This window comes from Salvelinus alpinus, chromosome 10, assembly GCF_045679555.1.
Source record: "Salvelinus alpinus chromosome 10, SLU_Salpinus.1, whole genome shotgun sequence".
NCBI classification, from domain to species: domain Eukaryota; kingdom Metazoa; phylum Chordata; class Actinopteri; order Salmoniformes; family Salmonidae; genus Salvelinus; species Salvelinus alpinus.
The window spans coordinates 67,573,265-67,589,446 of record NC_092095.1 but is presented as its reverse complement, the minus strand read 5'-3'; the positions used below and the strand labels follow the sequence as shown (position 1 = coordinate 67,589,446).

General features: G+C 40.6%; 1 protein-coding gene and 2 long non-coding RNA genes across 4 annotated transcripts; 2 read left to right on the top strand and 1 right to left on the bottom strand.

The window, feature by feature from the left end:
* The first annotated feature begins 98 nt into the window (after positions 1-98).
* LOC139532711 (OX-2 membrane glycoprotein-like) lies at positions 99-7,629 on the top strand. 2 transcript variants are annotated; one of them, XM_071330652.1, is made up of 6 exons: positions 99-212; positions 4,481-4,816; positions 5,008-5,313; positions 5,400-5,435; positions 5,521-5,628; positions 6,682-7,629. In XM_071330652.1, exons 1-5 carry the CDS (start codon positions 158-160, stop codon positions 5,622-5,624), a joined length of 837 nt encoding a protein of 278 aa, XP_071186753.1. In that variant the 5' UTR covers positions 99-157; the 3' UTR covers positions 5,625-5,628; positions 6,682-7,629. The 2 variants fall into 2 exon arrangements, with proteins under 2 accessions (XP_071186753.1, XP_071186752.1); XM_071330651.1 differs by having other exon boundaries at positions 5,726-7,629.
* Positions 7,630-9,449: 1,820 nt separating this feature from the next.
* On the bottom strand, positions 9,450-10,779 carry LOC139532713 (uncharacterized). The gene is made up of 2 exons (XR_011666640.1): positions 10,206-10,779; positions 9,450-10,104 (listed from the first exon to the last, which is right to left on the bottom strand). It is a non-coding gene; the product is annotated as an uncharacterized lncRNA (long non-coding RNA).
* Positions 10,780-11,933, top strand: LOC139532712 (uncharacterized). Its single transcript, XR_011666639.1, has 2 exons — positions 10,780-10,927; positions 11,125-11,933. It is a non-coding gene; the product is annotated as an uncharacterized lncRNA (long non-coding RNA).
* Positions 11,934-16,182: the final 4,249 nt, after the last annotated feature.

Here is a 16,182-nt window from a genome sequence, read left to right as displayed (position 1 = left end):
AAGAGTTCAACTAAAACTGGTGATACACCAGCAGAGTTTACTTTCACTTTTAGTGTAGGGGGAGGGGCTTCTGCCCAAAAGGTGATAGGTCCATTCAAACCAGGAGGGAAATTCAAACCAGGAGGGAAATTCAAAAAAGAAAACTAACATTTTCACCATGGCTCCTATGCTCCACAACTACCTGTTTATTCAGCTAATAGTCCTCCCTAAAGGCGAGTTATATCAGTTTTATACATGACTTAGTGCATTTGTCAGCATTTTATTTTAATTGACACAGTATTGCTGACACTGTTGCTTTTCTTTATGAAATGAGGTGTGTCCAAACCTATTTATTTCGATACACTGCATTCATCATTTAATTTATCTTCCACTATACAGATAAATGAAATGATGAATGTAGTGAGTCACTGTATAAACTGTATAGGGTAGTGAAAGAAACTCTATCAACTGTGTAGTTTACAGTGACTTTCACTATGATTTAATCAGTGAACAAAGAGGATTGATCTGTAGCCATAGTTCCTTATATTCACTGATGTCCACACATTCTGTAGTTGATGTTACTTTAATAATTCAACACATGAACCCATTCTGTTGTCAGTTACTAACCCATACTGCAGTCAGTTACTAACCCATACTGCAGTCAGTTACTAACCCATACTGCAGTCAGTTACTTTAACCAGTTACTAACCCATACTGCAGTCAGTTACTTAACCATACTGCAGTCAGTTACTTAGCCATACTGCTGTCAGTTACTAACCCATACTGCAGCAAATGTAAAGGCCCCTTCATTAATATCTTCCACCAACTGTACCTCGACTAGATTATAGACTAGTTCTGTACTCCCCCTTCTGACCATTTTGAATACTACACCACTATAACTTATACACACTGAATGCACAAATTATTAGGAACACCTTCCTAATATTGAGTTGAAGCCCCCCTCAGAACAGCCTACATTTTGGGGGGCATTGACTCTACAAGGTGAAAACGTTCCACAGGGATGCTGGCTTATGTTAACTCCAATGCTTCCCGCAGTTGTGTCAATTTGGGTGGTGGACAATTCTTGATACACATGGGAAATTGTTGAATGGGAAAATCCCAGCAGCGTTACAGTTCTTGACACAAACTGATGAACCTGGCACCTACTACCATACCCGTTCAAAGGCACTTCAATCTTTTGTCTTGCCCATTCACCCTCTGAATAACACATGCACAATCGATGTCTTAATTGTCTCAAGGCTTAAAACTCCTTTAACCTGTCTCCTCCCCTTCATCTACACTGATTGAAGAGATTTAACAAGTGACATTAATAAGGGATCATAGCTTTCAACTAGATTCACCTGGTCAGTCTATGTTATGGAAAGCGCATGTGTTCCTAATGTTTTGTACAATCAGTGTATGTTGTATCCTACAGATTGATAGAATTGTAGTTTACTATGATTTAATCAGTGAACAAAGAGGATTGATCTGTAGCCATAGTTCCTTATATTCACTGATGTCCAGACATTCTGTTGTTGATGTTACTTTCATAATTCAACACATGAACCCATTCTGTTGTCAGTTACTAACCCATACTGCAGTCAGTTACTAACCCATACTGCAGTCAGTTAATTACCCATACTGCAGTCAGTTACTAACCTATACTGCTGTCAGTTACTAACCCATACCGCTGTCAGTTAATTACCCATACTGCAGTCAGTTACTAACCCATACTGCAGTCAGTTACTAACCCATACTGCAGTCAGTTAATTACCCATACTGCAGTCAGTTACTAACCCATACCGCTGTCAGTTACTAACCCACACTGCAGTCAGTTACTAACCCATACTGCTGTCAGTTACTAACCCATACCGCTGTCAGTTAATTACCCATTCTGCAGTCAGTTACTAACCCATACTGCAGTCAGTTACTAACCCATACTGCAGTCAGTTAATTACCCATACTGCAGTCAGTTACTAACCCATACTGCAGTGAGTTACTTACCAATACTGCAGTCAGTTACTAACCCATACTGCAGTCAGTTACTTACACATACTGCAGTCAGTTAATTACCCATACTGCAGTCAGTTACTAACCCATACTGCAGTCAGTTACTTACCCATACTGCAGTCAGTTACTAACCCATACTGCAGTCAGTTACTTACACATACTGCGGTCAGTTAATTACCCATACTGCAGTCAGTTACTAACCCATACTGCAGTCAGTTACTTATCCATACTGCAGTCAGTTACTAACCCATACTGCAGTCAGTTACTAAACCATACTGCAGTCAGTTACTCACACATACTGCAGTCAGTTACTTAACCATACTGCAGTCAGTTACTTAACCATACTGCAGTCAGTTACTAACCCATACTGCAGTCAGTTACTAACCCATACTGCAGCAAATGTAAAGGCCCCTTCATTAATAACTTCCTCCAGGATCATACAGCATTATAAAGACCGTCAGTCAGTTTGATGCATTCTTTATGTGTTTTTTTTGTCAATCAGCAGCACATCATCTTTCTTGTGGGTTATAGCATACTTATAAGCCACTATAACAGGGGTACTCAACTACTATTTGAGAAGGTCCAGTCACACAACTTTCCGAGGAGGCAAAGGTCCAGATGGATATTGTAATATATCAGCATAGTAACAAACCCCAACCTCTACAACCCATGTGACCCCAAACTGTTCACAGCCCTCTTGTTGGTGGAGAGAAAATGTTGCAGTTTCTACACATTTTGCCGTGTCTTGGGTGTGTTCATATGATACTGTACCTGAGTGATTCAACAAAATGTCGGGCCCTTGGGGGTCGAGGCCCCTGGTCACTTAATCTGGCCATGACAACTACAAGATGTAGATAGGTAAGTTAGCTGGTTAGCCTAATTTACCTATCTAGCTGACTTGGGCTAGTAGTTGATCACTTGGATATTTCTGACAGGTTAGAAAGAGCTCTGTCAGGGAATGACATAAAAGGAAAACTGTCCGTACACTACCATATTTCAAAATTGCACCTGGTTGATTCTAGTATTGCAGCAAGTAAGTTGAAAGCCTGACTGAGTTCCTAAAAAGATCTTGGGACCCGTGGTCCGTATTGACCCCGTTCTAGGTGTGGTCCCGGACCGCGGTCCGTATTGACCCTGTTCTAGGTGTGGTTCCGGACCGCGGTCCGTATTGACCCTGTTCTAGGTGTGGTTCTGGACCGCGGTCTGTATTGACCCTGTTCTAGGTGTGGTTCCGGACCGCGGTCCGTATTGACCCTGTTCTAGGTGTGGTTCCGGACCGCGGTCCGTATTGACCCTGTTCTAGGTGTGGATCCGGACCGCGGTCCGTATTGACTCTGTTCTAGGTGTGGATCTGGACCGCAGTCCGTATTGACCCTGTTCTAGGTGTGGATCTGGACCTCGGTCCGTATTGACTCTGTTCTAGGTGTGGATCTGGACCGCGGTCCGTATTGACCCTGTTCTAGGTGTGGATCCGGACCGCGGTCCGTATTGACCCTGTTCTAGGTGTGGTCCTGGACCGCGGTCTGTATTGACCCTGTTCTAGGTGTGGTTCCGGACCGCGGTCCGTATTGACCCTGTTCTAGGTGTGGTTCCGGACCGCGGTCCGTATTGACCCTGTTCTAGGTGTGGATCTGGACCGCGGTCCGTATTGACTCTGTTCTAGGTGTGGTCCTGGACCGCGGTCCGTATTGACCCTGTTCTAGGTGTGGTTCCGGACCGCGGTCCGTATTGACCCTGTTCTAGGTGTGGTTCCGGACCGCGGTCCGTATTGACCCTGTTCTAGGTGTGGATCCGGACCGCGGTCCGTATTGACCCTGTTCTAGGTGTGGATCTGGACCGCGGTCCGTATTGACCCTGTTCTAGGTGTGGTTCCGGACCGTGGGCCGCCAGTTGAGTATGGCTGCAGTATAAAGTCATCTTTGACTGCTTTAGGTGAAGTGATGAAATGCCTCATTATAAAGTCATTGTCTGCTTTCAGTAAAGGGAAAATTTCTGCACATTTCATGATGACATCACACAAAGATGTTTAATTCTGTCTCACTCTCCTTTATTCAAACAGTTGCATAACACAACGATACGTATCGCAACACAAAACAGCACTACAATACACTACACTACGCAACACAAATTGCCTCAAAGTCATATAATTGGCAATTTGGCCCTCCTGCACATTGTATTAACATAAATAGTCAAAAACAGAAAAAGGCAAAGCTCTGTGTGACAAAATCTATAAATATATATTTTAAAAATATGGCTATTAGCTGACTCTTTTCTCCAAGCGAATTACATTTTTTTTAATAATATGGCAATCAAACCCACAGCACACCATGCTCTACCAACTGAGTGTGTGTGTGTGTGTGTGTGTGTGTGTGTGTGTGTGTGTGTGTGTGTGTGTGTGTGTGTGTGTGTGTGTGTGTGTGTGTGTGTGTGTGTGTGAGAGAGAGTTTGTAATGTAGTAAGTACTAAGTAGTGTGTAACTGTCTTCATGCAGGGCTCTCTCAGCTGGTGAGAACACAGCAGGTTGTCACAGCAACCCTGGGAGAAGATGCAGTCTTAAACTGTGAGCTCATGAAACCCAAAGACGTGCGGCAAGTCACCTGGCAGAAAGAGACAACTGGGATGAATGAAAATGTGGCCACCTACAGCAAACGAGGTCCCAATGTCAACCCACCTTTTCAGGGGAAAGTGGAGTTTGAAGATGAGGGACTGCAGAACTGCTCTATCGTCATCAGAGGAGTGTCAAGAGGAGACGAGTCCTGCTACAAGTGTCTGTTTAACACCTATCCAGATGGACCTATCAGTGGAAGGACCTGTCTCAAAGTAAATGGTAAAATCTGATAACATAATGTACTGTAAATGATTGACCCAGAACAACTTCTTCAGAACTTCAGGCAGCCATTTTATCAGCTCATACTTCCAATGTCTTGAAACCATTTTGATAAATGAAATAATTTACTAAATCATGTAAATGGATTCATTGTGGTCTCACTGTGAACTGTGTCTGTTGTTTTCCTATAGAGCTGTATGGACCCTCACTCGTCATCACACAAACCAACAACAGTCACACCACTCTGTCCTGTTCTGCTACTGGACGACCTGCTCCTATAGTGACCTGGGAAGACACAGAAATTCTAGAAAATTCTACAATGGTCAATGTCACCCATCTCAATGGAACTGTCACTGTCACCATAACTTCCACGCTGGCAGCATTCAGTCTACCTGACAAAGACACCAGGGTTGGCTGCATGGTGTCACTGTTCTCTAGAGGTGTCACCAAGAACGTATCCATGGTTATTCCAGCTAGCAATCAAGCTTCATTTGCTGGTTAGAAATGGTTCTGTACATGCCTACAGTAACAATCAGCATGCTGGTGTCATTCTGAAATACTGTCTCTGTGTGTTCTGTGCTAGGTTTACCTGAGGTCACTGATGGTGACAGGATCAGTGGTAAGTCATTAATCTAATGACCACAACTAATCTCTGACACTCTTATCTGTGAATTTTACCATTCTCATTTTGTCATCTTTCACAGTTAAGCCAACAGGGATTGGTGCAGTGATGGGTTCACTGTGTTTCATTGCTGTGTGCTGTGGAGCTGCTGTGGTACTGTGGTGCAAACAGAGAGAAATAAAATGAGAAGGTAAGTTTTACTATTCAGATGACAAAGAGAAAATACTGTATTAATTTGACATTCTTTTTGTAAGTTTGACAATCAATCTTTTGCCCAAATCCCACAGCCAATGAGAGAGAACAGGAAGAACCATCAACACTCAACCCTCAACATGATGACCCTGAAATATTTTTATGATTTCTTACTGTAGGGAAGAAATAGATTAGAGAACATTGAATTGTTTTTCAGCATCAAATGTCCTCCCTGAAGAATATGTAACTAAATACCCACAAAGCAGTTATATCACTACACCATTACAACAGATGATTTGACTCTTATCAGTATCATTGATGTTAATCTCTTTCAGGACCACAACAATCTCCAGTACATTCTAAATGTATTAGTACAACCTTATTGGATCATCCTAGTAGAGTGGTAGTCATGGTGACTGCATACATGCATTTGTTGCATTGCTGCATTGTTGTTCCAGTATGTTATTTGCATTTAGTATTTTTTAGGGATCCCTATTAGCTGCTACTCTTCCTGGGGTCCAAACATATTGAAGCACATACATTACATATACAACTAAATATAAAACAGTACATCATATAACATTATTACACTACTACATCTCTACAATACAACATGTGTATTACCACCATACAACAATATCACAATGTATGCATATGCATGTGTCTGCACCTTTGTGTGTCTCTTCACAGTCCCCGTTGTTCCATAAGGTGTATTTTAACCTGCTTTTTAAACATCTGATTCTACTGCTTGTATCAATTACCAGAGGTGGAATAGGGTTCCATGTAGTCATGGCTCTATGTAGTACTGTGCACCTCCCATAGTCTGTTCTGGACTTGGGGACTGAAAAGAGACCTCTGGTGGCATGTCTTGTGGGGTATGCATGGGTGTCTCCGAGCTGTGTGCAAGTATTTTAAACAGACAGCTTGGTACATTGAGCTTGTCAACACTTCTTACAAAAACAAGTAGTGATGAAGTCAATCTCTTCTCCACTTTGAGCCATGAGAGATTTACATGCATGTCATTAATGTTAGCTCTCTGTGTATTTTTAAGGGCCAGCCGTGCTGCCCTGTTCTGAGCCAACTACACTTGTGGCACCTGACCACACTACTGAAAATAAGTACAGATGCTACAAAACTATGGCTGTAGGACCTGCCTTGTTGATAGTCTGGTTAAGAAGGCAGAGCATTGCTTTATTATGGACAGACTTCTTCCCCATCTTAGCTACTGTTGTATCAATATGTTTTGACCATGACAGTTTACAATCCAGGGTTACTCCTATCATTTTAGTCACCTCAACTTGGTCCATTTAAACATCATTCATTTTGTGATATAATTGAGGTTTAGGGTTTAGTGAATGATTTGTCCCAAATACAATGCTTTTAGTTTTGGAAATATTTAGGACTAATTTATTCCTTGCTACCCAATCCAAAACTAACCGCAGCTCTTTGTTAAGTGTTGTAGTCATTTCAGTTGCTGTAGTAGCTGACGTGTATAGTGTTGAGTCATACGCATACATAGACACACTGGCTTTACTCAAACAGCTACCCTGGGGAATTCCTGATTCTAACTGGATTATATTTGAGAGGCTTCCATTAAAGAACACCCTCTGTGTTCTGTTAGACAAGTAACTCTTTATCCACATCATAACGGGGTGTAAAGCCATAATACATATGTTTTTCCAGCAGCAAACTATGACCGATAATGTCAAACGCTGCACTGAAGTCTAACACGACAGCCCCCACAATCATTTTATCATCCATTTCCCTCAGCCAATCATCATTCATTTGTGTCAGTGCTGTGCTTGTTGAGTGTCCTTCCCTATAAGCGTGCTGAAAGTCTTGTCAATTTGTTTTTGTTTCATAGTGTAGTTTTATTTTGTTAAGTCATGAGAGAGAATAAAGTAGATGTCACACATCAAAATGTTGATTTATGACCCTATGTCATGATGACGTGTGCATGCCCATATTTGGGCTTCCGGCCAGGACATCCTGGTGGGGTGGGGGGGGCGGGGGGAGGAAGTGACCATGTGTTTGGGCATCCTGTTCCTGTTTCTCACGGTTTATAGTGTGAAAATAGTTTTTATAGTGTCTTTGAAGTTGTCATGATGTTTGATGTCTAGTGTCCTGTTTGGAACGGGGTGGGGGGAATGAACATTTCAAAGAGTAAGCATTTCAAAGAGTAAGGCCCCCCCTATTTTATTGCCCTCCGGGTTGTTGTCTATGAAACACGAATGTCCTGGGGTATTGGGCTTAGCAGACGCCTTATAAAGCCCCAGAACAATACATGCGTAAGACTGTACATGATAACTCCCGGAATATTAAACAAAAATGACACCTATGCCAAATTTCGGTATGTAATGCGCGTCTTGTCATGAACCCAGTGACCAAAGCATTGAGGAGGTTCTGTGTGAAGCTCCAGAATGTTTTAAAGGAGTTTTGGGTACGAGTGAGGGACATTTGTCTTACATATTCCAGCCGGAGGATTCTACGGTAAAGATATTCAACGACAGTGGCCCCAAACCCCTTTATCAGGCAAAACCTTGGAGTTTTTCTCCTGCTCTGCGGATGAGAGAATGGCTAAAGATTAGGCTGGCACTCTGTAAAATTGAACAGGCCCTGAGTGGTACAAATGTGCCCGGATATGCGTTGGAAGAACAGGTCTGCGGCCGCAGTGATCTGAAGGCCCTAAGAATCGCTTCAATGGCCTATAGCCCTGACACCAAAGTGACAATTTTAGCCTGCGAACTTTATGATGGTGCTAATGCTACAAAGTCTGTCAATTCTCCTGTATCTTCCCCAGCATGCAAAGATGTACACTTTTTTATTCCTGTGTTTAGTTTTAAATGGGTGGATTATCCAATTTTCATAACACTTATGAATAAACTGGACAGTCTTTTCCAAAATCGTGAACAGTTAAAGCGCTGGCCACGGCTATCCTTGAGACATACCCAGGACCTAAAGGCCCGAAGGATTATATACCCCTGGAGTGAAAATTTACGGAGTTTTGATGGACCGTGCAAGAGAGCCAGGCAGTTTGAAGGGGAATTGAACACGGATAATGGTGGATGACTATACCAGGCCCCTGTATCTGTAAGAAAGGCATAGTAAAAGACCTTAATTATGAACGGCTATAAATTGTATGTACATGATTTTTTTCATGAAATAAAGATGTTTTTAAAAGCAGTATCTAACGACGTCCTGAACTCTCTCGTTTTTCACTCTTACCAGTCTGTCCCTGAGAAAAAAACTTGCGGAAAAAGCCATGTGCGCTCGTGTGTGTGCGTGCGTGCGTGTGTTAGAAATAAGGTCCCTTCGCATTGTGTACATTTCAAGCTTTCAACAACAATAAAACAGCCATCTAAATAATGTTTCTAGGCCTAACACACTGTTGAGTTTCCTATTTAGTTGTCTTTATATGTACATGCACCTAGCTTCCAGGTGGCTCCAGCCTATGGTTGTTCGGTGCATGTACACCGGGGAGATTAGAACCCCAAAGAAAGATCCTAAAGGTAATTTCAGATTCAGGTTTAGGGTGTAATAACTTTAGTGAAACCGCATTTCACACTATGTACAGACATAGAGAGCCAACACATAAAGGTGTAACAGGGATGAATGGCTATTCAATGTACAACAGTGGTCTTCTGTAGCAAGCAATACGTGTTAAATATGGGCCACAGTCAATCATGACAGCCTCTTTAGGAAAGGGCTTTACTTATGCCTTAAACAGATTCATTTTCTACACATCTTATTCATTAATGCTGTGGGATAAATCAGGTGTTTCTAGGTGGGCTTAAACAAATCTACAGTGAAACAAAAGTGTACATTTTACACACATGTTTATTGACTTTTAAAAAGACCACAGTAACATGACAGATATAGTGGAGATGCTCCAAAAATCTGCTAGTGGATATTCAATGTACAACAGTGGTCTTCTGTAACAAGCAATACGTGTTAAATATGGGCCACAGTCAATCATGACAGCCTCTATAGGAAAGGCCTTTACTTATGACTTAAACAGATTCATTTTCTACACATCTTATTCATTAATGCTGTGGGATAAATCAGGTGTTTCTAGGTGGGCTTAAACAAATCTACAGTGAAACAAAAGTGTACATTTTACACATATGTTTATTGACTTTTAAAAAGACCACAGTAACATGACAGATATAGTGGAGATGCATGCTACACAAAGCTGCTAGTGGATATTCAATGTACAACAATAGTCTTAGGTAACATGCAATACGTGTTAAATATGGGCCACAGTCAATCATGACAGCCTCTTTATGAAAGGCCTTTACTTATGACTTAAACAGATTCATTTTCTACCCCTCTTATTCATTAATGCTGTGGGCATACCCAGGATTTACATGCCGGACGGATTATCTACCCATGGAGGGAAAATCTACGGAGTTTTGAGGGAGTGTGCAAGCGTCTTAGCGATCGGATAATGGTCATGGCTAACCAGGACCTATATCTGTAAGAAAGGCATAGTAAAATACATTAATTATGAACGGCTATAAACTGTATGTACTAAATATTTTTAATTAAATAAATGGTTTTAAAATTGTATCTCACCTTTTAACGATAGGAATAAGTCCTTTCCATCTATTACCAAGCATGCACCCGGAGAAAAAAACGTGCGGAAAAAGCCATGTGCGCGCGTGTGTGTGCGTGCGTGTGCGGTAGTGGATGTGTGTGTGTTTCAAAACAAAGAAAACGGGGCGGGGTGTGTGTTCATAAATGGCTATGCGGTTGCGCTCAAGGCTCTCTCTCTCTTTACAATATCCTGCAAAACAGAGGTCTACCCCCCCCCCAAACAAAAAAGGGTGTCTGGGTCTTACGGACACTTACGCTTCATTAACAGCCTTTCAAAACCTAATTTAGCTCACCCCCCAGAGGATGTGGGGGCTAAAAAGTCAAACAGCCCAGAAATAATAGCGATGTTTAGACCGACCCCCCAGCATCGAGGTGCTAGTCCCCCGGAGGTTGTAGAATATCAAAAGGGTAATACTGTCTCGACACCCCAATCCTAATGTTTGAACCCACTAACTTAGTAATCAATTATACCGGATAGCGCCCGGTATATATATTTTTAAAAAACCGTCACCCCCGTCTATGTAAACTCATTCCGTACTATCACTACTTTTGAGCCAAGGCCGCAAACTTCTCAACGAGTCTAGTGAAACATAGTTTCCCACTCTGTTCGCATCGTTTTAGCGCAGTTACACACAGGCAGGACAGCAGCCCCAGAATAGTTATCGGAAAAGATCATCTGTAAATCCTTCCGCTTTCTGAAGGTGAGTTCGTGAAAACGTATATATTAGATTTGGGATGCGGGGACTTGTTTGAACATTGTGGATGTTATAGTAATATTAAACAGGAGTTATAAGGGTTTTAACCGATGACAACAATTATTATTTTATTTAAGTCAAATGCAGATATTCATGTAATTTAAAAATGTATATAACATGTTAATATTATCTAACGTTCGCAGGATATGCAACATTAAGCCAACTGCATCCCGGGGATAAATGATATGGAACCGCCTTCATTAGAATGGAATTCCGAAGAGCAACGGTTGGACACAGCATTTTACGAGATAATTTGTTTTTTAAATATATTTTTTAGGCAATATGTTAAATGGACGTATTCTTATAAGTTAAAATGTATCTATTTCGTATAAATACAGGTTAACATTATCTAACGTCTGTATGATACCCAGAGGCTACAGGGCATAATGGATTGGGAACCGACAGAGTTAGACGGGGATTCTCAGAAGCAAACTGCGCCCGGTCCTTTACGTAGCCCCCCCCCCCCCCGACTACGGAAGAGCAGATGAAACAGAGACAATTCTGCGGGCTTGTACTGAAGGCCTTAACCTAACTCCAAACACAAGCCAGCAGCCCAGGACGGATAAAACGATAATCGGTGAATCTTTCCTTCCTCATGGAACTTTTTTGAAGGGGAGTTGAATATTAGAGGTGATGTTTGTATATATATATATATATATATATTATCTAAGAATGATAGGTATTAATTCTAGGCATTTACATGTATGTTTTTAAAAATGAAGGCTATTTATACAATGAAACATTGTTTTTATTCATACTGTATGTAAACAATAGCTTCTGCCCCCTTAGGGTCTACTTGAACCACTTATTAAATCAGACCTCTCAGACCAGAAAGTATGATTAGAAACCATGGCCAACTATATTCAATCTGTGATTAGAAACGATAATTAGAAGCTATGACAAAACTATGATCAAACTATGATAATAAACTATGAACAACTATGAAGACAGGGCTGTATGTGTGTGAATGATGAGCTATTATTTAAGTGTGTAATATTACTCTCTCTCTCTCTCTCTCTCTCTCTCTCTCTCTCTCTCTCAAAGTATACCCTTCCACTCATTGTATACCAAAGTAGCAAATATTTAACAACGTTTCAACATCGGGTAATGCAACATTTATGAAAGACAATGAAATACAATTTTGGGCAATTATCGATATAATGTGTTACATAGTGTGCAGCTGCGACAACTTTAGGTAATATACTCTCTCTCTCTCTCTCTCTCTCTCTCTCTCTCTCTCTCTCTCTCAGGCTATGAAAAAGACAAGAGATAGGACATTGACTCCTGAGTGTTGATAGGTCTTAGATTTTTATAGACAGGGTATCTGTAAAACACATTGTGACAACTATTGAAGATGCATATAGGGGTTTTCAGAAATATATTTGGTTGACAGATTTGTATTATTATAAAAAGTCATATAAAAATGATTAGAATCTTTAGTATTATTATGTTACATTCGAGACATACCCAGAAATTTCAGTGTAGACAACTTACAAGAATGTGTTTACCAGGCCGTGATGAAAACATTTTAAAGGAGCGTTAATTCAAACATGCAAAGATATATATTTGATACAATTACCAACGTTAAAAACTGTTGTTACAATATCACAAATAATGTTTCTCGGACTAACACACTGTAGAGTTTCCTATTTACTAAAGAACAATCACTAAGACAAAACACAAAAAGTTGTAATACAATCAGTATACATGGCATTCTATATGGAAAACAGGTACATTTTGAAAGATTATGATGTTGATGTGATTTTTTTAAATTAATTTCTCAATTTAGGATAATACGGTTTATTTTATACTTTACTTAAATTGTATTATTTATCTTGCCTCATACCAGGCTAATACACTACCAAGCCATGCAAACAGCTAGGGAATTAACCCAGAACAGTTGTGGGTCTTTTTTTGGAACAATAAATGATCAAGAATACCAATAGGCGTGATCTGATCCTCAACCCTATCACGACATCCTATAATGCACAGACATATGCAAAACCATAAAACTCTGACAAGAAAACAATGAAAATCTTAACATGACTACATGCACTGTCATTATTTTTTAGTTACCATCCACCAATGGTTGAATTTGGTACTTTTTCTATGTAGATGGACCGAGCCTCCAAGTGGCTGGAGACATACAACAGGCTAAATTAAAATGACACAGTATGTGAAAAGCTGGGGGTCAAATGTATTTTTTATGTTTGGTTTTTGTTACAACCAACAGGGCTTCCTAACATTCGACATAACTAGTAAGCCTTACGCGGGAGATTAGAACTCAAAAGTAATAGGGGGTAAGAAAGATCATAAAGGTAATTTCATATTTCGGTTTAGGGCGTTAATAACTTTAGGGAAAACAACATTCACACTATGTGGATTATAAACATGCACATACATAGAGAGCCATCACATCAAGATGTACCAGGGATGTGTGGCGATTCAAAGTACAACAGGAGTCTTCTGTAGCCTGCAATACCTGTTAAATATGTTTTACATACAGCCATGACTGAGTGGTTTCACAAACTCCCTTTAAAGGTTTTGTAAGAAAGTCGTAGCAACCATAGGCTGGAGCCACCTGGAAGCTCGGTGCAACTAAATAGGAAACTCAACAGTGTGTTAGGCCTAGAAACATTATTTAGATGGCTGTTTTATTGTTGTTGAAAGCTTGAAATGTACACAATGCGAAGGGACCTTGTTTCTAACACACACACACACACACACGCACACACACACACACACACACACACACACACACACACACACACACACACACACACACACACACACACACACACACACACACACACACACACACACACACACACACACACACACACACACACACACACACACACACACACACACACACACACACACACACACACCCACGCACGCACATGGCTTTATCCGCAAGTTTTTTTCTCAGGGACAGACTGGTAAGAGTGAAAAACGAGAGAGTTCAGGACGTCGTTAGATACTGCTTTTAAAAACATCTTTATTTCATGAAAAAAATCATGTACATACAATTTATAGCCGTTCATAATTAAGGTCTTTTACTATGCCTTTCTTACAGATACAGGGGCCTGGTAGAGCCATCCCCCATTATACGTGGCCAATTCCCCATCAAACTGCCTGGCTCTCTTGCACGGTCCATCAAAACTCCGTAAGTTTTCACTCCATGGGTATATAATCCGTCGGGCCTTTAGGTCCTGGGTATGTCTCAAGGATAGCCGAGGCCAGCGCTGTAACTGTTCACGATTTTGGAAAAGACTGTCCAGTTTATTCATAAGTGTTATGAAAATTGGATAATCCACCCATTTAAAACTAAACACAGGAATAAAAAAGTTTACATCTTTGCATGCTGGGGAAGATACAGGAGAATTGACAGACTTTGTCGCATTAGCACCATCATAAAGTTCACAGGCTAAAATTGTCACTTTGGCGTCAGGGCTATAGGCCATTGAAGCGATTCTTAGGGCCTTCAGATCACTGCGGCCGCAGACCTGTTCTTCCAACGCATATCCGGGCACATTTGTACCACTCAGGGCCTGTTCAATTTTACAGAGCGCCAGCCTAATCTTTATCCATTCTCTCATCCGCAGAGCAGGAGAAAAACTCCCAGGTTTTGCCTGATAAAGGGGTTTGGGGCCACTGTCTGTGAATATCTTTACCGTAGAATCCTCCGGCTGGAATATATAAGACATATGTCCCTCACTCGTACCCAAAACTCCTTTAAAACATTCTGGAGCTTCACACAGAACTTCCTCAAGACTTTGGTCACTATAGAATATCCTTCTATTTAATTAAACTTGAATCCATTTAAATATGATAGCACTTGTGTCAGTGTGAGGTTTATGCTGTTATTATTACATACTGTACCTATAGTAATACAGATACCTGCATGTTTTACCTCCTTTGTTATAGCAATACAATGTATGAATGTATTTGAGCCCTGAAAATATAAATGGTGATGATACCAATGTTTTGCACTTTGATTGTCTGATACACTTAAATCTAGTGAACAAGGTACGGTATGTCAAGGTTTAGTTCCTGTTTGTATTTATTCTGATCATGGATGTTGCTTGTTGTGTTTGACCCCACTTGATTTAACACTGTTTATAAATCAGACTATTATTCTCGCTTGATCTGTACAATGTTTTAGATTGTTTAAGATTCAAAAGCATTCTTTAAATGTATTGTGTTCCCTCCTGTTTGCTATAAAACTATATGCTGTACTTAAAAACATCACCCATTGTCACCTTGTTTTACAGTAGCATCACCATTTAAAATCAGGACTAGGTTGTTATAGCTCTGTTAACAGTAACATCACAATCAGGACTAGGTTGTTATAGCTCTATTTACAGTAACATCACAATCAGGACTAGGTTGTTATAGCTCTGTCAACAGTAACATCACAATCAGGACTAGGTTGTTATAGCTCTGCTAAGAGTAACATCACAATCAGGACTAGGTTGTTATAGCTCTGTTAACAGTAACATCACAACCAGGACTAGGTTGTTATAGCTCTGTTAACAGTAACATCACAATCAGGACTAGGTTGTTATAGCTCTGCTAACAGTAACATCACAATCAGGACTAGGTTGTTATAGCTCTGTTAACAGTAACATCACAATCAGGACTAGGTTGTTATAGCTCTGTTAACAGTAACATCACAATCAGGACTAGGTTGTTATAGCTCTGCTAACAGTAACATCACAATCAGGGCTAGGTTGTTATAGCTCTGTTAACAGTAACATCACAATCAGGACTAGGTTGTTATAGCTCTGCTAACAGTAACATCACAATCAGGACTAGGTTGTTATAGCTCTGCTAACAGTAACATCACAATCAGGACTAGGTTGTTATAGCGCTGCTAACAGTAACATCACAATCAGGACTAGGTTGTTATAGCTCTGCTAACAGTAACATCACAATCAGGACTAGGTTGTTATAGCTCTGCTAACAGTAACATCACAATCAGGACTAGGTTGTTATAGCTCTGTTAACAGTAACATCACAATCAGGACTAGGTTGTTATAGCTCTGTTTACAGTAACATCACAATCAGGACTAGGTTGTTATAGCTCTGTTAACAGTAACATCACAATCAGGACTAGGTTGTTATAGCTGTTTACAGTAACATCACCATTTAAAATCAGGACTAGGTTGTTATAGCTCTGTTAACAGTAACATCAC

Excerpts from the sequence above, each read along its gene's own strand:
- LOC139532711 (XM_071330652.1), top strand. The coding sequence starts at position 158 with ATGGCTCCTATGCTCCACAACTACCTGTTTATTCAGCTAATAGTCCTC. Across the intron at positions 213-4,480 it reads GCTAATAGTCCTCCCTAAAG|GGCTCTCTCAGCTGGTGAGA; the intron begins GCGAGTTATATC and ends GTCTTCATGCAG. Across the intron at positions 5,436-5,520 it reads TGATGGTGACAGGATCAGTG|TTAAGCCAACAGGGATTGGT; the intron begins GTAAGTCATTAA and ends CATCTTTCACAG.